General features: G+C 37.4%; 2 protein-coding genes, 1 non-coding gene and 1 pseudogene across 6 annotated transcripts in view; 1 reads left to right on the top strand and 3 right to left on the bottom strand.

Annotated features, from left to right (window-relative positions):
* Positions 1–12,188, top strand: part of USP50 (ubiquitin specific peptidase 50) — a 30,944-nt gene extending 18,756 nt beyond the window's left edge. For 2 of the 3 annotated variants that reach the window (XM_077764420.1, XM_077764421.1), the window contains exon 7: positions 11,895–12,188. In XM_077764420.1, the coding sequence (XP_077620546.1) occupies positions 11,895–12,080 (186 nt within the window). In that variant the 3' untranslated portion in view covers positions 12,081–12,188. Of the gene's footprint in view, positions 1–6,615; positions 6,782–11,894 lie in introns of all 3 variants that reach the window. The other variant, XR_013335208.1, reaches the window with a different exon arrangement.
* LOC144232007 (U6 spliceosomal RNA) lies at positions 7,872–7,981 on the bottom strand. Its single transcript, XR_013335285.1, has one exon. It is a non-coding gene; the product is annotated as a U6 spliceosomal RNA (small nuclear RNA).
* An 859-nt stretch (positions 12,189–13,047) lies between the features above and the next one.
* The window catches only part of USP8 (ubiquitin specific peptidase 8), a 75,911-nt gene continuing 63,573 nt past the window's right edge, over positions 13,048–25,385 (bottom strand). Inside the window, exons 12-20 of one of the 2 annotated variants that reach the window (XM_077764414.1) lie at positions 24,186–24,272; positions 22,266–22,343; positions 21,593–21,855; positions 19,969–20,181; positions 19,250–19,460; positions 17,400–17,636; positions 16,078–16,220; positions 14,040–14,172; positions 13,048–13,877 (exon numbers count right to left, since the gene is read on the bottom strand). In XM_077764414.1, the coding sequence (XP_077620540.1) occupies positions 13,692–13,877; positions 14,040–14,172; positions 16,078–16,220; positions 17,400–17,636; positions 19,250–19,460; positions 19,969–20,181; positions 21,593–21,855; positions 22,266–22,343; positions 24,186–24,272 (1,551 nt within the window). In that variant the 3' untranslated portion in view covers positions 13,048–13,691. The remainder of the gene's footprint in view (positions 13,878–14,039; positions 14,173–16,077; positions 16,221–17,399; positions 17,637–19,249; positions 19,461–19,968; positions 20,182–21,592; positions 21,856–22,265; positions 22,344–24,185; positions 24,273–25,385) is intronic. The other variant, XM_077764415.1, reaches the window with a different exon arrangement.
* Positions 19,746–19,840, bottom strand: LOC144232005 (U6 spliceosomal RNA; annotated as a pseudogene).

Consider the following 25,385-nt stretch of genomic DNA (forward strand, 5'->3'; position numbering starts at 1 on the left):
ATATATCATATATATATCATATCCATACCACATCTTCTTTATCCAATGATCTATGGATCGATGCTTGAGCTGTTTCCATATCTTGGCTGTTATAAATAATGCTACTTTAAACATAGGGGTGCAGATACCTTTTTGAATTAGTGTTTTCATTTTCTTTGGATAAATAACCAGTAGTGGAATTCTAGATCATACAGTAGTTCTATTTTTTTGTTTTTGGGGAACCTTGGTACTGTTTTCCACAGTGCTACACCAGTTTGCATTCCTACCAGCAGTGCAGCAGGCTTCCTTTTCCTTACGTCCTCATTAACACTTATTTCTTAGGTTTTTATTTTAGTCATTCTGCCAGGTGTGAGGTAATACCTCATTGTAGTTTTGATTTGTATTTCCCTGATGATTAGTGATGTTGAGCATCTTTTAATGTGTCTGTTGGCCATCTGTGTGTCTTGTCTGGAACAAATGTCTCTTCATGTCTTCTGCCCATTTTTTAATTGGATTATTTGTTTTATGCTATTAAGTTGTATATGTTACTAATGTATTTTGTATACCAACCCTTTATCAGAAATGATATTTGCAACTCCCTTCTCCCATTCAGTACACTGCATGCTAGTTTTGTTGATAGTTTCCTTCCTGTGCAGAAACTTTGTTGTGACAGCCGATGTCAGCAACATTACTGCCTATGCTCTCTTCAAGGATTTTTATGGTTTCAGGTCTCACATTTCGGTCTTTAATCCATTTTGAGTTTATTTTTGTGTATAGTGAAAGAAAATGGTCAAGTTTCATTCTTTTGCATGTGGCTGTCCAGTTTTCCCAGCTGTTGAAGAGACTGTTTCCTACTGAACATTCCTTCCTTCCTTGTCAATTAATTGATCATATAACTGTGGGTTGATTTTGGGGTTTTCTGTGCTATTCCATTGATCAATTGTCTATTTTTATGACTGTACCATACTGTTTTGAATCCTACTGCTTTGTAACATAACTTGAAATCTGGAATTCTTGTAATATGACTTGATATTTCCAGGTTTCTTTCTTTTTCAAGATTGCTTTGGATATTTGAGATCTTTTGGGTTCTCTACAAATTGTAGGATTGTTTGTTCTGGTTCTGTGAAAAATGCTGTTTTGATAGGGATTGCATTAAATCTGTAGATTGCTTTCAATTGTATATTCATTTTAACAATATTTGTTTTTCCAATCCATGAACATACAATGTCTTTACATTTCTATGTGTCATCTTCATTTTCTTTCATTAGTGTTTTATAGTGTTCAGAGTACAGGTCTTTTACCTCTTTAATTGTTTGTTCCTAGATATTTTATTGTTTTGGTGCAATTGTAAATTGAATTTTTTTCTTAATTTCACTTTCTGCTGCCTCATTATTAGTGTATACGAATACAACAGACTTCTGTATCTTGATTTTCATATTCTGCGATTTCACTGAATTTTTTATCAGTTGTAGTAGTTTCTTTTGTGGAGTCTACATATAGTATCATGTCATCTACTTCTTCCTTGCAAGTTTGGATGCCTTTTATTTATTTATGTTGTCTAATTGCTGGGGCTAGAGCTTGCAGTACTATGTTGAATAAAAATGGTAAGAATGGACATCCTTGTCTTGTCCTGACCTTAGGGGAAAAAGCTCTCAGATTTTCCTCATTGAGTTATGATGTTGGCTGTAGGTTTTCATATAATGGTCATTATTATTTTGAGATGTGTTCCCTCTAGACCTACTCTGCAGAGAGTTTTTATCATGAATGAATGTTGTATTTTGTCAAATGCTTTTTCTACACCTATTGAAATGATCATGTGGTTTTAACCATTTCTTTTATTGATATGTATAACATTGATTTGCCAATATTGAACCACCCTTGCATCTCACTATTAAATACCACTCGATTGTGATATATGATTTTTTTAAGTATACTGTTGGATTTGGTTTCAAAATATTTTTTGAGGATTTTGCATCTGTATTTGTGAGATATACTGGGCTGTAGTTCTCTTTTTTTGTGGTATCTTTATCTGGTTTTGGTATCAAGATGATACTGATCTCAGAATAAATTTGGAAATTTTCCTTCCTCTTGAATTTTTTAGGAATAGTTAGAGAAGAATGGTATTAACTCTTGTTTATATATGTTTGGTAGAATTAATCTGTGAAGCCATCAGGTCCTGAACTTTTGTTTTGGGGGAGGTTTTGATTACTGTTTGAATTTCATTGCTGGTGATTGGTGTGTTAATTTTCTATTTCTTCTTGCTTTAGTTTTGGTAGGTTATTTGTTTCTAGATATTTATCCATTTCTTCTAAGCTGTCTAGTTTGTTGACATACAGCTTTTCATAACATTGTTACAATTGTTTGTATTTCTATGATGTCATTTCTCCTCTTGCATTAGTTTCTTTATTTGGATTGGTGGTGGGTTTTTTTGTTTTTTTTTAGAATGAGTCTTGCTAGAGGTTTATCAGTCTTATTCATCTTTTCAAAGAATCAGCTCCTGGTTTCATTGATCTGTTCTATTAATTTTTCAGTTTCTATATCATTTTATTTCTGCTCTAATCTTTATTATTTCTTCCTTCTGCTGGTTTGGGGTTTTGTTTGTTCGGTTTTTAGCTCCATTAAGTGTTAAGCTTAGATCATTACATTTTTCCTGCTTCTTGAGGCAGACCTATATTGCTATAAACTCGCTTCTTAAAACCACTTTTGTGGGGCGCCTGGATGGCTCAGTCGGTTGAGCATCTGACTTCGGCTCAGGTCATGATCTCACGGTTCGTGAGTTCAAGCTACACATCGGGCTCTCTGTTGACACTTCAGGGCCTGGAGCCTGATTTGGATCTGTGTCTCTCTCTTTCTCTCTGGCCCTCCCCTGCTTATGCTCGGTCCCTCTGTCTCAGAAGTAAATAAAACATTAAAAAAAATTAAAAACACATTTGTTGCATCCCAAAGATTTGGGACTATTGTGTTTTCAATTTCATTTGTTTCCACGTAGTGTTTTGTTTTTTAATTTCATGCTTGACCCCCTCATTATTTAGTAACATGTTAAATAACATCCATGTTATTTGTGGTTTTTACAGAGTTTTTTCTTGTGGTCATAGCATTGTGGTCAGAAAAGATGTATGGTGGGCATGGAGGAGGGCCCTTGTTGGGATGAGCACTGTGTGCTGTTGGAAACCAACTTGACAATAAACTATTTATAAAAAAAAAAAAAAGAAAAGATGTATGGTATGACTTCAGTCTTCTTGAATTTGTTGAGGCTTGTTTTGTGGCCTCATATGTGATCTATTGTGGAGAATGTTCGATGTGCACTTGAAAAGAGTGTGCATTCTGCTCTTTGAGGACGGAATGTTCTCATGTATCTGATAAATCCATCTGGTTCACTGTATCATTCAAAGCCATTGTTTTCCTGTTAATTTTCTGTTTAGATCTGCTCATTGATGTAAGTGGGTTACTAAAATCCCCTACTATTATATTATCAATTATCAATTAGTTCCTTTATGTTTATTACTAACCATTTTATGTATTTGGGTGTTTCTGTGTTTGGTGCATAACTGTGTATAATTATTATATCTTCTTGATGGATTGTCCCCTTTATTATTATATAGTATACTTTGTCTCTTGTTACAGTCTTTAGGTCTAATATGTCCAATAAGTATTGTTACCTTTTGGCATCCATTTACATAATAAATGTTTCCCTATCCCTTCACTTCCAATCTGCAGGTCTCTTTTATCTGAAATAGGTCTCTCGTAGGCAGCATATGGATGGATCTTCTTTTTGTTTTTTTGTATTTTTATTTTTTTAACTGGAGCATTCAGTTTACATTCAAAGTAGTTATTGATAGATACATATTTATTGCCATTTTATTACTTGGTTTGTGGTAGTTTCTATAGATGTGCTCTAATCCTTTCTCGGTCTCTTTCATGTTTGTTGGCTTTCCTCAATGATATACCTGGATTCTTTTCTTTCTTTCTTTTTTTTTTCCCATACATATTACTGGTTTTTTATTCATGTTTACCATTAGGTTTGTATATAATGTCTTCTGCGTACAGCAGTCTATATTAAATTGATAGTCACTTAAATTTAATCCCATTCTTTACTCCTCTCCCCTGCTACGCTTTAGGTATAAGTTGTCCTATTTTGCATCCTTCTATTTTATGAATCATTTGACTGATTTACAGAAATACTTACTTTTAATGCTTTTGTGTTTTTTACTTTTCATATTCTCACTTATGGTCTTTTTTTCCACTCAGAGTTTCCCCTTTAATATTTCTTGCAGGGCAGGTTTAGTGGTCATAAACTCGTTCAGTTTTTGGGTGGAAAAACTCTTTATCTCTCCTTCTCTTACGAATGATAAGCCTTGCTAGAAGATTAGTCTTGGCCTTAGATTTTTCCCTTTCAGCACTTTGCAAGTCTGGAAGAGAGTGGTATGAGACATTCGATGTTTCTGCTGAAAACTCTGCTTATAGCCTTATGGGGTTTCACTTGTATGTAGCAGTTTCTTTTCTCTTGCTGATTCAAAAATTTATTTTATCACAGCTTNGCACCCGGCAGCAGCTTTTTGCCATTTTAATTACCATGTGTCTTGGGTAGACCTCCTTGCATTGAATTTTTGGGGGGAATCTTTGTGCCTCCTGGATCTGGATATCTGTGTCCTTCCCTAGATTAAGGAAGTTTTCAGCTATTATTGCTTCAAATACATTTTCTGCTTCACTTGTTTCTTCTTTTTCTGGGGTCCCTATACTGTGGATGCTATTACACTTGATGGAGTCAGAATTCCCTATGACTACTCTCATTTTATGTAATTTTCTTTCCTCACTTTTGCTAAGCTTGGTTACTTTCTATTACTCTGTCTTCCAGGTCATTAACTCATTCTTCTACTTCATCTAGCCTGCTATTTATTCCATCTAGTGTTATTTTTAATTTCATTTATTGTGTTCTTGATATCTGATTGTTTTTTTTTTCTCTTTGTTAAGGGTCTGATGTCCTCCACTCTTTTTTTTTTAATTTTCAAATGTTTTTTATTTATTTCTGAGAGAGACAGAGAGAAAGAGAGAGAGAGAGAGAGAGAGAGACAGAATCTGAAACAGGCTCCAGGCTCTGAGCTGGCTGTCTGCACAGAGCCTGATGTGGGGCTCAAACCCATGAACCGGGAGATTGTGACCTGAGCCAAAGTCAGAGGCTTAACTAACTGAGCCACCCAGGCGCCCCTGATGTCCTCCACTCTTAAGTTCACTGAGTATCTTTGTGATCATTACTTTAAATTCTCTTATATTCATTTCACTTTGGTCTCTCTCTGTGGTTTGGGCCTGATCTTTAATTTGGGAGATGTTTCTCTGTCTCCTCATTTTGTTTACCTCTATGTCTCTTTCTCTGTTAGGAAAGTCAATTACTTCTCTTGCTCTTAATGATAATAGCCTTATAAAGAAGAATTCCTACAGTGCCCTGAAGGGTAGTGTCCCCTGTGACCTGGCGCTTCAAAAAAAAAAAAAAAAAGGCTCCTCTGTGTGTTGCATGTGCTCTGCTGTTGAGCACTGGCCTCTTTTTCCTTCAGTCCAGTTGTCTACCGAGGCTGGCTGTTGTGGACCATGAAGTGGTTTGTTTGTAAAGCGAGACCTGCCTCCCACGCTGCTGGAAGTGATGTCTTGCAAAACATGTGGTTCAGGAGATGAGTTAACAAGGTGTGCACTGGTCTTCAGGGGGAGGGGGCCTGCAGCACCAGGACTGAGGAGGGAGCATGACTGGAAAGGGCAGACTCACCAAAGCATGAGGGGTTGGGGCTTGGTGCAAGCAGTTTAGGTAAAGATTATCTGTGCTTCACTCTTTCCTACTTGTGGCCATTGTTTATGCTGGGGCTGGGGGTTGGAAATGGCTTCTGCCAGCTCCCTTTTTCCTGGAAGGGTCTCCCTGTGCTTCCTGTCTCTCTAGGCCACACTCCAAGATGAGCAAATCACTCTTCCTCCCATCTACTCCCCAGTGTTTTTCAAACTGCTGTTCTGCACAGAATGGTACAGGCTGTTTGTCATGCTGTCTCTTTAGGGGAGGGAACTCTGTTTCTTAGCACCCTCCAGTCTCTCCCAGAGCCAAGCCTCATGATTTTTAAATTCCAGGTTAAGCCCCATTGGTTTTAAGACCTTAGGAAATTCAGCCCCTCTCACATTCAAAGGCAAATATCCCTAGCGTGAAACCGTTTTCCACCCTTCTCTGTGTCATTGGCTGCCTCTCCACCACATACAGCCATGGTCTATTGCTTCCAGACCACATCTTAGCCACTCCTACCTTCTTCAGTGTAGCCTCTTCCCTGTCTTCAGTTGTGAAGTTTGTTCTGGCAGTCCCTGGGTTGTTTTCTGGGTCATTTATGCAAATATGGGTGTTATCTAGTTGGATCTGTGAGACACGGCAAAGTTAGTGTCCTCCAACTCCAACATCTTTCCAGCCCTCTGGGTATTAATTTTGTATCTTACAACTTTACTGAATTCATTTATTAATTCTAGTAGTGTTTTGGTGGATCTTTAGGACTCTATGTATAGTATCATGTCATCTGCAAATAGTGACAGTTTAACTCTTTACCAATATGGATGCCTCTTTTTATTTTTATTTTATTAAAAAAAAATTTTTTTTAATGTTTTATTTATTTCCAGGAGAGAGAGAGAGACAGCATGAGCAGGGGAGGGTCACAGAGAGAGGGAGTCACAGACTGAAACAGGCTCCCGGCTCTGAGCTGGCAGTCAGCACAGAGCCCGATGCGGGGCTTGAACCCACCAACCGCGAGATCATGACCTAAGCGAAAGTCGGACGCTTAACCAAGTAAGCCACCCAGGCGCCCCTGGATGCCTCTTTTTAATTTTTGTCTGCTGCTATAGCTAGGACTTCTGATACTATGTTGAATAAAAGTGAGAGTGTGCATCCTTATTCCTGGCTTTAGAGCAAAAGTTCTGGTTTTTGATGTGTAACATTGGGGTTCGGGAGTGAACAAATAATTCTTGAGACATCTTTGGTGCAAAAAGGGTGGTTGTAGCTGCTCTGAGGTCATGAGGAGTGGAATACCTTCAGGTTGGGAGGGGGTTAGGAAAAGGATAAGTCTCTAAGGAATTTGGACCTTGAGGAGCTAGCTGTTGTTAGGAAAGGTCATCTACCACTGTCTAGTAAACTCCTAGTCATGAGACTCTTCAGATGTATATCAGTGGGCTATCTATTTGGAGAATGATTGCTAACATATATCTTGAGAGAGTAGAGATAAACAAAGTTTCCAAGGGGATTTTTACAGGATCCTGGAGGTCCAGCTAATGTCAAGCTAAGGTTGGCTTTCTCCTCTAGCAAAGTATTAACATCGAGGCGGCTAAGCTCCTTGAGAAAAGGTCACTCTCTCTTAAGTATTTGTTAAACATTTTTTACATTTTTTTCCCTTTATTTCTTTTGCCTTTGCCCTCCACATCATTTTTCATCACTAAATGTGATGTTAGCTATGGATTTGTCATATATGCCTTTATGTTGAGGTATGTTCCTTTTAAACCCACCATTGAGGGCTTTTTTAAATGTTTATTTTGAGAGAAAGAGGGAGAGTGGGCACATGAGCAGGGGGAGGGGCAGAGAGAGAGGAGAGAGAATCCCAAGCAGGCTGCCTACTGTCAGCACAGAGCCTGACATGGGGCTCAATCCCACAAACTGAGATCATGAACTGAGCTGAAATCAAGAGTCAGGCACTTACCTGACTGAGCCACCCAGGTGCCCCTGTTGAGAGTTTTTAAAATGAGTTGTACATTGTCAAATGCTTTTTCTATATCTACTGAAATAATCATTGTTTTTTTATGCTTTTATTGATGTAGTGTATCATATTTATTGATTTGGGAATATTGAACCATCCTTGCAGCCCCAGAATAAATCCGACTTGATTGTGATGAATTTTTTAATATGCAACATCACAAATTTGAATGTCATTCTTGCCCATGGGCCATGCTAATCTCTGCATCATCCCAGTGTTAGCAGATGTGCTGTTGAGGTGAGCATGGTGAATGATCCTTTAACATATAGATGAATGCAGTTTGTTAATAATTTGTGGAGGATTTTTTGTATCTATGTTCATCAGGGATATGTGCCTATAGTTTTCTATTTTTGTGGTGTCTTTAGGGGTCAGGGTGATGCTGGCTTAAGAATAAATTTAGAAGCTTTCCTTCCTCTTCTATTCTTTGGAATAATTTGAGGAGAATAGGTATTAAGTCTTCTTTAAATGGTATAATTCACCTGTGAAGTCATCTGGTTCTGGACTTTATACCTTTATTTCTGTTCTTTATTATTTTCTCCCATCTACTAATCTTGGGGTTTTGCTGTTGTCTTTCTAGTTCCTTTAGGTACAAGGTTAGGTTGTTTGAGATTTTTCTTGTTTGTTGAGATAGGCTTGTATTGCTATAAAATTCCCTTTTAGGCACATACCGTATGTTTGCACATATAGGTGGATTAGGAGGAAGTTAACGGAGGACCACGAGGGAGAAGAAGAGGAAAAATAGTTGGGAAGAAGGGAGGCAAACCATGAGAGACTCTAGAATGCTGAGAACAAACTGAGGGCTGATGGGGGTGGGGGAGAGGTGAAGGGGGCTGAGGAGGGCACTTGTGGGGATGAGCACTGGGTGTTATATGGAAACCAACTTGACAATAAACTAAGAAAAAAATAAAATTCCCTTTTAGAACTGCTTTTGCTGAATCCCAAACATTTGGATCACTGTGTTTTCTTTTTCCTTTGTTTTCATGTCTTTTTATAAGTTTTTGGAGTACTTCGCTGACCTTTGGTTGTTTGTATCATGTTTTTTAGCCTCCACATGATGGTGTTTTTCCGTTGTTTTTTTTCTTGTGATTGATTTCTATTTTCATACTGCTGTGGTCAGAAAAGATGCATGATACGGTTTCAGTCTTCTTAAATTTACCACCACTTTGCCTAACATGGGATCTATTCTGGAGAATATTCTATACGTACTTGAACATATAGAATATTCTCCTATTTTTGTATGGATTGTTTGTATTTATCTTTTACGTCCATCTGGTCTAATGTTGCATTCAAAAACAGTTTCCCTATTGATTTTTCTTCCTGGATGATCTATCTATTGATGTAAATGGGAGTGAGGCTTTTTTTTTTTTAATTTTAAAAAATATTTTTAATTTTTTATTAGAGAGCAAGGGAGGAAAGGGGGAGAGAGAATCTTAAGCAGGTTCCACACTCAGCACAAAGCCCAGTGTGGTGCTTGATCCCATAACCCCGGGGTTGTGACCTGACCTGAAATCAAGAGTTGGATCCTGAACTGACTGAGCCACCCAGGGTCCCTGATGTAAGTGGGGTTTTCACATTTCCTATTATCTATTTTAATAAATAATAGATATTATTTATCTCTTTACATCTGTTAATATTTGCTTTATATATTTAGGTAATCCAATGTTGGGCGCGTACATATTTACAATTTTTAGATCCTCTTGTTGGATTGATTGCTTCATTGTTATGTAATGCCCCTGTCTCTTCTTACAGATTTTGTTTTAAAACTGATTTTATCTTGCACCTGGGTGGCTCAGTTGGTTAAGTGTCCAACTCTGGCTCAGGTCACGATCTTAGCATTCATGGGTTCAAGCCCCACTTAAGGCTTTGTGCTGACAGCCTGCTTCAGACTGTGTCTCCTTCTCTCTCTACCCCTCTCCTGTTCACACGCTCTTTTTCTCTCAAAAATAAACATTAAATTTTTTTTTTATCTGATAGAAACTTTGCAATATTTTTCACATCCATTTGCATGCTGTTTTTTTCCACTTTGTAGATGTCTTTAGGTGTGAGGTGAGTATGTCTTGTAGGCAGCATCTTATAGATGATTTTAAAAAGCACACACACCAACTCCTCCCCCCATGTGTTTTGATGGGAGCATTTAGGCCATTTCCATTTAATTACTGATAGGTATACTTACTGCCATTTTGTTGTTTTCTGGTTGTTTTTGTAGTCCTTTTCTGATCCTTTATTCTCTTGCTTTCTTTTATCACGATTGAGGATTTCTGTAGTGTTAGGTTTCACTTCGTCTTTAATTTTTGTGCATCTATTAGATGTTTTGAGCTTCTGGTTACCGTAAGGTGCATATATAACATCTTAAGCTTATAGCAGTGTATATTAAGTTGCTGCTCATTTAAGTTCAAGAACATTCTAACAAACTTTTTGCTCCCTCCTACACATTTTATGTATATACTATCATATTTTATCACTGGGGTTTTATATGTGGGTGTCCTGTACAGCCTGAATGAAAGCATCTACCCAGAAACAGAACATAGTTCTCTTTGCTTTTGCCGAGCACCCCTCAAATAATTTTTGAGAGACCGTGTAAGCAGAGGAGGGGCAGAGAGGGAGGGAGACACAGAATCCAAAGCAGGTTCCAGACTCTGAGCTGTCAGCAGAGAGCCCAGTGTGGGGCTCTAACTCACGAACCGGGAGATCATGACCTGAGCAGAAGTTAGACACTTAACTGACTGAGCTACCCAGGCACCCCTCCCCCATTTTTTTAATGTTGTTTATTTTTGAGACATAGACAGAGCATGAGTGGGGGAGGGGCAGAGGGAGAGGGAGACACAGATTCCGAAGCAGGCTCTGAGCCGTCAGCACAGAACCCGATGCGGGGCTTGAATCCACAAACCGCAAGATCATGACCTGAGCCAAAATTGGACACTTAACTAAGCCACCCAGGTGACCCATCCTTACCCCCTCTTAATAGATGGGGGAAATTAAAGCTCAGAATGGTTAATTAATTTCCTAAAATCATCATGTAGTGTTAGAACTGACTTCAGTCAGAAGTGACTATAAAAGTCCATCTTCTGCCCTCTATACCAGGGGTCAGCAAACTTATTCTGTAAACGGCCAGAGAGTAAATATTTTAGGCTTTGTGGGCCAGCTGGTCTCTACTGTAACTATTCAGCTTTACTATTATTGTATGAAGGCAGCCACTAAAAGATATAAACCCAGTAAGCATGGCTGTGTTCCCATAAAACTTTGGAGTTTCACATAATTTTCATGTCACAAAGTATTATTTTTCTCAGCCATACAAAAATAAATGCATTAACTCAGGCCACACCAAATCAGGCCCAGGGACAAATGGGTTGTTGACCACTGCTCTATACCATATCACCTTCTGAGAAGTGAGGTTCTCCAGTGCCGGTTTCAAATGTTCCCTTATAGGGTTAGGAAAGACAATGGAACAGGTTCTTTTTTGGACGCTATATGACTGAGGCGGTTTTGTCGCATAACTAATCCCTCAAATTGTGTATGACCAATATGCAGTTGTTTAACTGTCTTGTCCCAGTTTCAATGTCTTTTTTTTTTTTTTCATGTCTATCTTGAGCCTACAGCTTAATTTTGAAGATAGGAGAGGACTATCTTCTTACCTTAAAATCCCCTTTTTAAAAACATTTTTATTAAAATTTTAATATTTATTTTTGAGTGTGCACACGCGAGAGCAAGTGGAGGAGGGGCAGAGAGAGAGGGAGACACAGAATCACAGGCTCTGATTGGACAGCATGGATCCCAATGCAGAACCTGAACTCAGGAACCGTGAGATCATGACCTGAGGCTCAAGTTGGATGCTTAACCAACCAAGCCACCCAGACACCCCATCTCCTTTAATGTTTAATAGTCTATGTATAGTAGGTGCTCAGTATTCGATCGTAAATACTAGATGCTGCCAATACTAAACTATTTCATTCATAGATTCTTTCTTTAGTCAATGGGCACAACGTATAAGCAGTTCAGTCGATGAACTGGCATTCAGGCCATATGTATCATTTAACATTACCATCCTTTTAATTTAGTGTAAGGCTCAGCTGTGAAAAATACTACTTGGCTCCACCTTTTTTTGTTCCAGTACAGTTACCTGCATGTGAATACTAAGTCTGACATTCGTTCTTCCCTTAGAACCACTTTGGTGATCTGGACGGTGGCCACTACACTGCTTTCTGCAAGAACTCAGTGACCCAGGCCTGGTACAGCTTTGATGACACACGAGTCAGTGAGATTCCAGATACTTCAGTTCAAACCGCTACAGCCTATCTTCTGTTCTATAGCTGCCAGCCCTTTTCTATACCTATAAAAAAATGCTAGAGCTAGGAAAATGGTGTTTCCTGAAAACTGCAAAACAAGCAATCAGAAATTGGCACTTAAGCTTTGCTTTGTCATTAAATTCTTGCAATTTACTTACATCCAACATAATTTCCAGTTATTTTCTTTCTGCTATATTATGCCCTCTTTTTATATAAGACTCTAGCAAAGACAAGAGGTCCTGGCCTACTGAAAAAGGCAGCAGGATAAAATGCTAATGGATGGGGACCTGCAAAGCACTGCAAGTACATATTAATTTTGGGTTTCAAAATTCAGTGGTTATTAGGGTGGATTTTTAAAAAATATAAAATAGCTCAATTATATATATGCAACAAAGTATTTTCCCAAAGATAGTTCAGGGAGCTAAACCAATGTATGTTTTGTTCAAGTGGCTCTGTGACCTTAAGAATATGATTCGAAAATATTTTATTTGATTGATAATTTAGCCAAAAACTCTGATTCTTAGACCAACTGCAGAATGTGAAAGTTGCCAGGTTCACAAATCAAGACTAACCTTTACTCATGGTGGCATCTTTCAGAAGCATCCTTTAAAATCATAGTTTTTATATGGAGAGTTTTTACTGACTTCATCTATAGCAACTGAGTCTGTGAAGTAAATAAATAATAGATTTTCAGCTCCTCTCTTGTAATACATCACTTTGTAAAGATGTGGTTCTTAATGTGGTTTACCTTGCAGTCATGCCTGACCCCTAACTCTCTTTATTTTAATCCTGACTCCCAACTCTGAGTATCCTAATTAAGTGCTTTATGCAGTTCTGGGTCAAGTTGAAGGAAGAGTAAAATCAAGTCCTAATGCAACAGGGTAAGTGAACTAAATTTATGTCAAGTAGTAGGATAAAATGTGTGTGTATATAAAATGGTTTGATAAAAAATTAAAGACAAGGTTTTAAATTATTTTTCTCATTAATATTTTAATGTAAGTGTAAATGAAAATTCTCGTTTTAAAAAATTAAAGAAAAGTTTCCATTTATTTTTTAGAATAAAGATTTAGTGCACAAATACAGCCCAAAGCCAACAAAAAAATAGCTTTGCCCTGTCATTTCCCTAAGAAAGCACTGCAGTTACTCAGAATAGGCCAAAAGAAAAAAGAAAGAGTCCTCTGAGTTCTAGGCTTCACAAAAGGACCACATATTATACTATGTACATTGATTTGATGTGCAAGTGTGCAATAAATATATACACATACATTCCTATCTGCTTTACATCATTCTAGAATATTCATAGATCGAGCTGGGATTTAGAAATGTGAAAAGGCCATAACAGTGAAAAGGAAAAGAAAGGATATAATGGTTTTTAGACCAGGAGAAGAATAATGCTTAGCTAGTTAATTATTTTAACTTTGGAGCAAACTATAAAGATTTTTGAAATAAACGGTACCTGTAAGGAGTGCTTAACTGCAATACTCGTTAAATGTTATTAGTCAGTTTTTCAATAATAGCACTGACCTAAAGTATATGGTGATAGGTACACAGCTCACACTGCCTTAGAATTCCTCTAAATGGCCACCTGTAATTGTCCAGTATCTTTATAACCATGTCAAGAGTTGTGTTGCTCAGCTTCTTAAAAGATAACTAGCTTAGAACCTACTTCTCCTTACGTGGCTACATCTGTTGCTCGTGGTCCCAATGAAGTATAAAAGAGGATATAAGCTGCCGAAGACTTCACAGAAGAAACGGAGATATCAGAAACTTCATGATCATCAAATTTAAACCACCGCTGTCTTGCTGCATTTTTACAATAGGCAGTGTAGTGGCCTCCATCCAGCCCGCCGTAGTGATTCTGTGCCAAACAAGATAGAAAATCAGTTCAAACTGAAATTATTGACATATTTTAAATAATTTGAAGCTTTATGTTCTTAGTTTCCTGTGAGGTAAGGAACCACATGAAACTCTTAGTTTGCTTAGAAAGAGAGCAAGTATTTAGTTCCAACAGCATACTTACTGAAACAGAAAACAAATTATATTTCTTCAAATTGTTCTTTGGACCAATAACATACTGTGACAAGTCAAGATTCTCTAACGGGAAATCCACAGAGGTCTGTAGTTTTTGCTTCCATCTGCCATCGTAGGAAAAACTGCAGAGCGAAACGTGACAGTGATTATCCTGACAGATCACAAATGGAATGACTTGAATTCATTCATTAACATTATAGATTTGTAGCTGGGACCAGAAAATCCACTTCAAACACACTCAGAATTTCAGGAGGGGAGGGACCTGGAAAGACGTTTGGCTTCATTTCCACTTTACAAATAAGAAAATGAAGGTACATGCAGATAGCTGTTTGATGTAGGACAAGTCATTTCCTAAGGACACAGAGACCCCGGCTTGACCCCTAAGCCGGCGACAACCATTTGATGAGTCTTCTACGAAGGTAAAACGTTATGAAGACCCAGGTTTATACTGCTAACCACCGTAGGAGTACAGAGGAAAGACTGAGGAGAGCTGCTCTAGCTGTTAAGATTGTACTTTTGGGGAAACTGAAGCTGGAAATTGTGAGCACACAGACTATACAGGTATCCCCTGCTTTTCAAAAGCTGGTGTTCCACCATTTCATTTTTATAAAAGACTTCCACCAGTACCGGTTTCAGCTACCTAAAAGAAATCCAAAGAGGGTTTCTGCTTTTAAGAAAAAAGGTGAAAAAGGAAAACAGCATTGGCAGCAGTCAGTTTGCAGTAAGCTGCTGGAGGCAGCGGGTGCCCTGCTGAGCAGCGAGAGTGGCACCACCAAGCTCCTTCCCAGAATACTCAGCGTCAAGCTGCCACAGCTTTGACTCATCTGCTAGTGTCTGTGTTTTATCTTGATTTGCTCTCTGCATCTGTTAAGCAAGATGTGTCCTAAGGTATTAGAAAAGCCTAAGAGAAGGTTATTTTTGGGGTCTGGGAATACTGAAAGATTTTCCATATAAATTAATGGTAACAGCTTCTTTGTTCTACACCATTCTGGCTTATGAAAGATTTCGCAGGAACACTGTACTTTTGGATAGTGGGGGAAAACCGTAATGGCATTCTATTATCCTGACATACTCTGCTCCTTTAAACACCAAAATACTGGTAGTTTGGTTGGTGTGAAAAGATTATTTAAGAATTAATTTTCAAAAACTGAATTCTGAACCATTTATATTTTTAGACACTTGTACTCTCCAAAGAATTAACATGCATTAAAAATTTTAACATAACATATGTGTAATCATTTATAGAATGTTTATCTGTACCCCACAATCCTCAAGAAGAGAAAAACTGATGGAACAAGCTTCTGGTAGAAAATTTACTTGGAAGAATTTGAACACGTCAGTGTTGAAACTAATAAAAGTAACTGCCTAGGAATTTCCAGTAATACAAAATGAAGCAAATAATTAAAATAGAAAGGCTTTGTTTGAAACAAAAATTACAGCTCTCACTAAAAAGAGTACACCTCCTTTTAAAAAGTTTTTCAAAATAATGATTCATAGTTATTACTCCATGAATGCATTACATAAAGACAAAAGAATCAAAACACAAGCCATGGGAAATATTTTACAACTCTCTTGCCATTATCCTTTCGATTATAGGGCCGGACCTTTTTCACAGGCTGGAAAAATCTGGACAAAAATGTCTGCACCCAACAATGACATCCTTAACATCTTCTCTTTAAGACTGCATTCTCATTTTCAGAACAGGATTAAATCTTATCATTTGAGTTACACTGTGTGATTTTATACATTTTCACTTGGATGTTTTATGATGTAAAATTATATATTTGAAATGTAGTAAATTTCAGTGATTTTTTTTTTTAAGCTGAAATGACCTGAAAGCATCATGTTGTCATTTTGCCATTCTTGCAAACACTAACGTGAGGAACTAGAGTCTCCCCATTTCTGCCTTGTTTCTCTAACCAATCTTCCTACGTAATACATCCTTAGCAGACAGTACAACAAAATGACTTAAAATGAAGGACTTAAGACTCTTTCATCTAAATTGTAGAAAAATGTGTTCCTTTTACCGTTTCAGATGCACTAAAAGCACAGGTGGCAACTTCCAGATCTCTATCTTTTTTAGAGAGTCCCGTCGAGTTCTGCAATGGCTGCAGTAAAACCTGTTGTTGTCTGTGAGCTTTTCTTCTTTGGAAAATAATCTAAGGCAGTCCTGGAGGCAAAAACAAGTTGTAGTTACTTACTAATTCATTTCTTCAACACCGTATCACTGAGCAGGAAGAAAGACACGGCAGGGAACTAGCAGAACAGTTTCATCATAAAGTTTACGACCTAGTGGGGAGCTGACAGTAACCGGTGCAGGGAGCGGTGGGCGCTGCCCATGACAGAGGGAAGCAGCACTGCGCATCCTGAATACACACAGGAGCCACCTCCACCTTATGCCTCGGGAAGTCTTGCTGGAAGAAACAACATTCTCAAGGGAGCGAACACTAACGGTATCAACAAGCTGGCTAAATCACACTATTTCTGGGTGGAAAACAGGCTATTTATGTGATCCCCATGTAGAGCAAGTTCTTATAATAAAAAGTGAACCTAAAGTCAATATGCAATTTTCTTATTAACTTTTAAAATACAAAAGTTTGGGGCGCCTGGGTGGCTTAGTCGGTTAAGCATCCGACTTTTGCTTAGGTCATGATCTCGCGGTTCATGGGTTCGAGCCCTGCGTCGGGCTCTGTGCTGACTGCCAGCTCAGAGCCTGGAGCCTGTTTCAGAGTCTGTATCTCCCTCTCTCTCTCTGACCCTCCCCTGCTCATGCTGTCTCTCTCTCTCTCCTAGAAATAAATAAAACATTAAAACGTAAAATTAAAAAGTTTTATTTCTCCAAAATATAAACTTTAAAAACATTTATCGATTCTGAGAAAGTATTTAAAATATTTTTAAAAATTCTGTAAGTTAATCTGGAAAGAGAGTGAGCAAGTGGGGGAGGGGCACAGAAAGAGGGAGAGCGAGCATCCCAAGCAGACTCCATGCTGTTGGCACAGAGCCCAATGTGGGGCTCAAAATCATGAACCGTGAGATCATGACCTGAGTCGAAATCGAGAGTTAGAGCTGGATGTTTAACCAACTGAGGCAGCCAGGTGACCTAATTTTGAAAAAGTATTTCATAGAAAAAGTTCTTTAAAAAATTTCAATTCTCTACTATACGTTTAATAGGAAAATTTCTTTAAAAATTAAAAAAAAATTTCTAATATATAAACAATTAAAACAAAATTTATGTAAGAGTTTTACTGACAACATTTATAGGGGTAAAGTACAGACTCTGCTGAATAAAGTATATCTTTGTATGCATATAAACACCATTTATTCAGCAAACATTTTCTTTCAAACTTACCTGTAACGTACATTTACTTGTAGAAGCTAATGGTAAAGATAAATACATGAAGGCCTCAAATGTCCTAGATTTTTTGTGACAGGTGAGGCACTGTACTGTGGATTTGAATTGACCCTGAAAAAGCGCAACAATAATAGATTCATTGAGCTGCTTATGTTTCTGCCAAGCATGTTCTGCAGCTTTAAAGTCATCAAGGTGATCATTATTTTCTTCTTTATGTCTCTTCCGATTATCAGCCTGGAAATAAGGTTAATATTAAAATGTATATTAATATCTCAAAATCATCACTATATAGAAAATCGAAAGACTATATATTGAATACACTTTGCAGATTTAGAAAGATTTCTGGTTCCTTTCATGAAGAAGTTCTAATCTCATTCAGAGCAAAAAAAATTCCAGCCCAAAATCCTCCCCCCAAACCCCACTTTATCAGAAGGGTATGACTTATTTATAAGTCATAATTAAGAAATTAATAAAATACTTTTTAGTTGATGGGGATTGAGGAGTGGACTTGTCACCACATGCTGTATGGGTGATGTATGGAAATGTTGAATCACTTTACTGTACACCTGAAACTAAGATTGCACTGAATGTTAACTGCAATTTGAATAAAAACTTAATAAAATATACTTTTAACGTTTTTAAAGTTGTAATTCTGGCTTTGAAAAGTGAAGACATCCCATACACAGCCTCAAGCTGTTTGCTGTCCTAGGTTCATGGATGGATATACACATATACTATATATATTTTCACACATACATGCACGTGTATATCCTTGTTTAGAAATGTATGCTCACTGGTAACCGGGATCCCAAAGGTATCCAAGATATACATGTCTCAACTTTTCACATGAATCCTTGTTCCATAAGGTAATTTTTATTTTAGAAAAAAGTATAAAACTGATAAAACATACAAAATATTTCTCTGCCCTTCTCCCACTCATGCATGTGTACGTACTCTCTCTGATAAACTTTCACATACATGTGGTCACAGAGTATCTCTGACAACTATTTCAACATTTACACTTTCTCCCAATACAACCTACCATTTCAGTAAGCAAATATAAATATTAAAAAATTGTATATACTTTTCAAATATTAGACATATCCGATATATTTGTTTCATAGTTCCTTACCTTAGTACAAAGTCACTAGATTTGAATAAAATAGCACTGAACAATCACCAACTATTTTATTTTTTTTTAAACATTTTGCTTATTTAATTATTGAGAGGGAGAGCACATGCTTAACTCAAGGCAGGGAGTGGGAAAGAAGGAGAAAGAAAATTTTAAGCAGTGCAGAGCCTGACACAGTGTTTGGTCTCCTGACCTAAGCTGAAACCAAGAGTCAACCCTTAACTGGGCCACTCAGGCATCTCGGCTGAGTGACATTCTACTGTGTGTGTGCATATACTGCATTTTAAAAAATTCATTCACCCATGGATGGACACTTGGGTTGCCTCCGTATCTTGGCTACTGTAAATAATGCTGCAATAAACATAGAGATGTATATATTGTTTTGGATTAGTGTCTTCATTTTCTTTGGGTACAGATGCAGATTGGAATTACTGGATCATAAGATAAACCTATTTTTAATTTTTTTTAATTTGAGAGACAGAGAGCAGGGTAGGGAGAGAGAGAATCCCAAGCAGGCTCTTCACGGTCAGCGCACAGCCCAACGTGTGGGGCTTGAACTCCTGACTATGAGATTATGATCTGAGCCAAAACCAAGCGTCAGATGCTCAACTGACTGAGCCACCCAGGCACCCCACCAACTATAAATTCCTATAAAAATTACAGTGATGAGCAACCCTAAAGAGCCTTTACAACTTAGAAAAATCAAATTTCTTACTTTATTTAGATCTTCATGGAGACCATCCATTAGGAACAGAAGTAGTTCTTGTGAATCTTGCTGGCTATATCCTGCAAACTGGTCATTGATCTTCCCAATGGTGATTTTAAAGTCTTTTGGACTGATATACCTGTACTGTCCTGTCCACAGGGCTTTCATAATTATGCCAAACTCTTCAGCCACTTCACCTTTATGCCCCAACAAATTTGACCTTTGCAAATAAAGTTAGAAAACAGTAGTAAAGGAAGTTTTAAAAGGTCAAGGTTCAGCGGGTTCTTGAGGTCAACATTAAACTCTTCATGTACTGTAATCCAACAGTAAAATATTTATTTGGTCACAAGTTTATTACCAAATACTCCTCTGAATCTTACTTTGATTACACCCCACCAACTTGCTTCTTTTGGGCTCTAAATCCTGTTGTCTCCTCCTCCTCAACAGGCTCAGTTTATATGAGGTTCTGCCTTCTTCCACTGCTCCTCTCCTATCTGCCTTTACCAATTAGAGGGGGCTTTTCACACATTTTTCTTTCCGCAGGGGCCATGCTTCTCTGTATCATTCCAATTTTACCATATGTACTGCCAAAACGAGCACTCTCACATTTTTCTTAAAGATATTTTCCCCCTTTCCTAATTTGACTTCTCTCTGGAGCTGGGCGGTAAGGAAGTGTAGTTAGATCATCCTTTTAATATTATATTGCAAAAAGTATGAAATTTCTTTACCTGTTAATATCATCCTGGTAACAGTTTCGGTTGAAATAATCGGCCAAATGTGGAGCATTACAGAGGCACTGCAGTATTGAGTTCATATAACAAGTATTTCCTAAATTACGAAGTCCAGTAAGAGCTGGTCCAGATCCTCCAAAAACAGGATTGAGGTTCCGAATTTGAGAAGCAGAAAGCCTTGTGATCTCAGCTTTAGGGTAGCATGTTGGCCTGAGGAAGAAAAAGTGTACACGATGCCTTAAAATGCACAGGATCTATAATTAAGGTTCATACTTAAAAGTGGCAGTAAGCTCCTCCACTGGTACCACAGTACACAGTAATCTTGGAAAGAGTTAATAAGTCAAAAGGTACTGGGTCTTACAGGACACTTACTATCTAGGTAACACGGGTTCTATTTTGTGACCCTCCCATGAAACAGTACACTTAACCTCTAATGGGGGTCTATGGTTATTACACACCCTGAGACAGAGTCCCTGGGTTCTCATCAACAGGTAGAGTCTTCTAGTAGGGAAGACTCTTTCAAATTCCTTTAAGTAATCCTAGGAAGTTCAGCATTACCAAATGTTGAACTCAACCAGTATACCAAACAAAGAATAAAGAATGTATTAACAGTAGAAGAGATGTCAAAAGAGGCATGGATTATTTGGGTACTATTACCTGAAGTGCAGAGATATGCTGACAAATGTGATAGCCAGTAGCCCTAGGAGGCTATTTAAATTTAAAATGAGGGGTGCCTAGGTGGCTCAGTCGGTTAGCTCTGATTAAGCTCCGACTCTTGCATGATCTCAGTTTGTGGGTTAGAGCCTTACATCAGGCTCTGTGCTGACAGTGAGAAGCTTGCTTGGGATTCTCTCTCTGTCCTACCCCTACTTGTGTGCATATACTTGTGCTCTCTCTCTCTCAAAATAAATAAATACCAGTTTTAATAGTTAGCCCTAACATAAACCCATTTATTTATATTTCCATCTATACCCCTGCCCCAAAAACTAAAGAGTAGAGTAAGTAGACGTGACAATTATTTCCTCATAATCCTATCAATCATAAGCCAGGAATACATCTAAATGAGATACTGGTTTGGGAAACAATTGAACCTACTGATAACTACATCTAAAGAGAATAGCAGAAATGCAATGAAGCAAAAGGGAACACAATAAGGATTAGGAACTGGTAACACAATACTTATTATTTTAACACTAAGTTTACTCCCACAGTATTAGGCTGAGTTAAAAAGAAAAATTAGAATTTGAGAGCTGCAATAAAACAAACTCAACAATCCTACAGATTATGGTTCTCGAAGAGCGAATTTAGGGACCATAGGGATTTATGAAAAACTTCCAAGTAGTCTAAACCATGCTGCCCTAAAATATAATTATGCATATTCTTTTATACCTACATTAATACAGATTATGATAACCTTCCTGATAAATTTAAGTTAGCATTTGGGATAAAAACCAAGGAATTTAATCCATTCATTTTTTTCCTCTGTGCTACATAACGATGGCTGGAATAGCCAGCCTCAGAAATTTCTGATTTCCTGATCTTAATAGGCTGATATGTTTTCAAAGTAGAAGTTTTCAAATAGAGCAGATTATTCTAGTTCTAAGAATTAGGACAAACTTACTTATTTTCCCGATTAACTGTCGGAGTTACTGTTGGCCTCCTCTTCTCTTCCTCTTGAATGGCCTGGGTTATATCTGGGGAGGAGTAGGAGCGCTTCAGTTTGGACGGTTCCCTATCCCGCTCAGCAGGAATCTGTGGCTTGGCTTTATGAGTTGGAGGGGTGGAAGGAGGTGCAGATGAAGGAGCCATTTCCGGTGGATACATATGAACAGTGTTGGTGGGTGAATGATAATAACGAAAAGTTCCAGTGATTGGGTCAAGAAACTTAGATGAAAAACAAAAACAAAAACAAAACAGGTCAAAAAACAATGACCATTACAAACAAAAGAAAATCACTCAAAAGTATTCTGCTAAGTTTACTTTTGGATTACAATAATTTGAATATGATACTAATAATCACTTGTATGATTAAACTTCCAAAGAACTTTAGGTATTAGAATAATACACTGTTTCTAAATGACAAATGCCAGAAATGTTCATATACAGTAGCCAGCATCTCAGATTGGATATACTGAGAAATCCAACCCTGCTGTAATTAGGGAAAGAGGCTATGTCCTCCACCATGAAGAAATTGAATTGACTGCATTAGAGAAGACACAGAATAAACAAAAAAAGCCTTTTGAAAAAGAACACATGACCATGTTATTTATTGATGTGCTAATTTTGAGTTTTACCTTGGCCCAGCCTGAAGGCAGTCCTGGTACAATCCTCCCCATTTCTTCACTTCGTGCTCTTGTCAAAGGTTCTCGAGCCTAGTTAAAAAAAAAAAAAAAATCAATTAAATTTTGCCATACACAAGCTTAAGCTACTTGTACCAAAACACAAAAAAGCCTGTATTGGCTACCCTGAATACTTTTAAAATCAAGTTTAAAAACGAATAACTCTATACACGTTGTCTCAAATCCAAATACTGCCACAGCAACGGGAAGAGGAATGTGTATACGCACAAGACTATAATGATGACTTTTTTAAAGTTTCTTTAAAAAAACAGAAGCAAAAACACACACACAGACATTTCCACTGCTAGGTATTGACCCAAAAGAAATGAAACATTTGCACACACAGACTTGTATACAAATGTTCACAGCAGCATAATTCATAGTATCCCAAAAGAAGCAGAAGCAATCCAAAAATATTCATTAACTGGTGAGTGAAGAAAATGTCGCATATCCACGTAAGGGAATACTATTCAGGAAATACAAAGGAATAAACTACTGATACATGTTACAACATGGATGAATCTCAAAAAATTACACTACTTAAAAGACCAATGCAAAAGACCTATGTATGTGTACACAGACACAAACACAAACACGATTCCATTTACTTGATATGACCAAAAGAGACTTAACTATGAAGATAGAGTAGGTCACAGCTGCTTATGGCTTTAGGGTAAGGATAGGGAGTGTCTACTATCAGGCACTGAGATCTTTTTGGTATGATGAAATGTTCTAAAACTAGATTGAGTAAATACTTGTTTCACAGCTTTGAACTGAAATCACTGAGCTGTACACTCAAAATGGTGAATTTTATGGTATGCAAATTATACTTTAATAAAGCTCTTAAATAAAAACAAAGGCAATGGTGTCTTACATAAGACCTAAATATTTCAAAAATTGTGATGAAGTACACACAAAATAAAATTTGTTGTCATTTTAACCATTTTTAAATGTATAGTTTAGTGGCATTAAGCATATTCTGAGTGTTGTGGAACCAATTTCAAGAACTTTCTTCATCTTGCAAAACTCCATCTGCACACATTTCCATCTACCTGGCAACTACCATCCACCTGGCAACTACCCTATAAAAATGGAATTATACAGTATTTGTCTCTTTGTAACTGACTTATTTCACTTGCAAAAATGTCCTGGAGATTCACCCATGTTGTAGCCTGTGTCAGAATTTCCTTCCTTTTTAAAAAGGTTGAATAATACACCACTGTATGTATATATCACACTTGTTTATACATTCATCTGTCAATGGATATTTGGGTTGCTTCCATCTTTTGGCTAGTTGGCCACTTGAATAATACTGCTATGAACAGAGGTGTGTAAATCTCTCTTCCAGGTCCTGCTTTCAATTCTTTTGGGTATATACCTAGAAGTAGAATTGCTGGATCATGTTGTAAGCCCTAGGTATTTTCTAATTTCATAAAGTGAGAAGAATATACTACTGTATTAAAAAAATTTTTTTACGTTTATTTATTTTTGAGAGACAGAGCATGAGTAGGAGAGGAACAGAGAGAGAGGGAGACACAGGATCTGAAGCAGGCTCCAGCCTCTGAGCTGTTGGCACAGAGCCCAACACGGGGCTTGAACCCATGAACGGCTAGATCGTGACCTGAGCCGAAGCTGGACGCTTAACCACTGGGCCACATAGGCACCCCTATACTATTGTACTTTAACTAGGAAGACAAACGTTATTCCCTTTAGCATATAAATGGATCAATATATAAAAATGAACAAAAAATAGCTATGAAAGATTGCAAAGATTTCCTCAGAAAGTAGATCTCAAGATGGAGGATGACGGTATGGTAAAGACAACCAGGTGGTTATAATCCATGTTTTCCCTCCACCCAATGAACTACTACTTACTTTATTTCTTTCAGTGTCTTCTGTATTCTCTCTGAAAGTTCCAGTCTTTAGAATTCCACTTTCTGGTTGTCCTTTAATCTTAACAGGCTGTAAAAATTGTAATTTCAGAAGTGAAGGAAAACTTTAACTTTCCTCCCAATAAAAACATACTCATCAATCACTAGCTAATACAAGTAAATCCATCCAACTGAAAATATAAAAGGAGGAAAAAAAAAGAGACCTCTGAAAGTTTATTTGAAAAAGAATTTTTTTTTTACAACAGAATCCACACCCAACACAGAGCCCAACGTGAGGCTTGAACTCATAACTGTGAGATCAAGACCTGAGCTGAGATCAAGAATCAACTTGATCTTAACTGACTCAGGCACCCAGGTGCCCAAAGTTTTTTCAACTTTATTGTCAAAGTCTAGATATTTTTAATGAAAGGTGATAGAGTCCATGTGGAATTTCCTGACACTAAAGATAAAGAAGAAAAGAAACTCATGAATCAATCGAGTGGGGTTGGGGGTGGGCTGTAGATCACAGTGGATTGGGAAGCAAACACTGATTCCTAATACATGATGTTAGTCATCAGTGTATAGTCCCCATGGGCTATTTTGAACACTATCCTTTTATTTTAATCTCACATGATTTGGTTACCTTTGAAGTAGTCACGTCCTCCCAAAATAAACATCTTGAAGAGAATGAGGAGATAACAGGAGTTTCATACAGAAAAATATGTAAAAGTACAAAATCTATTTTTATATCCTCTTGGAACCTATCATGGGTTCCTTAAAAATTCACTTTGGTACACCTGGGTGGCTCAGTCGATTAAGTATTTGACTCTTGATTTCAGCTCAGGACTTGATCTCACAGTTCACTGAGTTTGAGCCCCATGTTGGGTTCTGTACTGACAGTGTGGAGCCTGCTTGGGATCCTCTCTCTTCCTCTCTCTCCTGCCCCTCCTCTGCTCTCTCTCTCTTAAAAATAAATTTTAAAAAATTCACTTTAATTTTATAGTTTATTTAAAAATTAACTACAGTAAAAACTTCTAAAACTTTGTGATAATTTAATAAAATTTATTCCAGAATAAGTTACATATATTGCCTACTTTCATTTATTTATTTTTTGGTCTTAAAAATGCTTTTGCTTCATTTTTTTTTTTTTTACAAATAGTTTATTGTCAAGTTGGTTTCCATATAACACCCAGTGCTCATCCCC

This window comes from Crocuta crocuta, unplaced genomic scaffold (genome assembly GCF_008692635.1).
Source record: "Crocuta crocuta isolate KB4526 unplaced genomic scaffold, BGI_CrCroc_1.0 scaffold102, whole genome shotgun sequence".
NCBI classification, from domain to species: domain Eukaryota; kingdom Metazoa; phylum Chordata; class Mammalia; order Carnivora; family Hyaenidae; genus Crocuta; species Crocuta crocuta.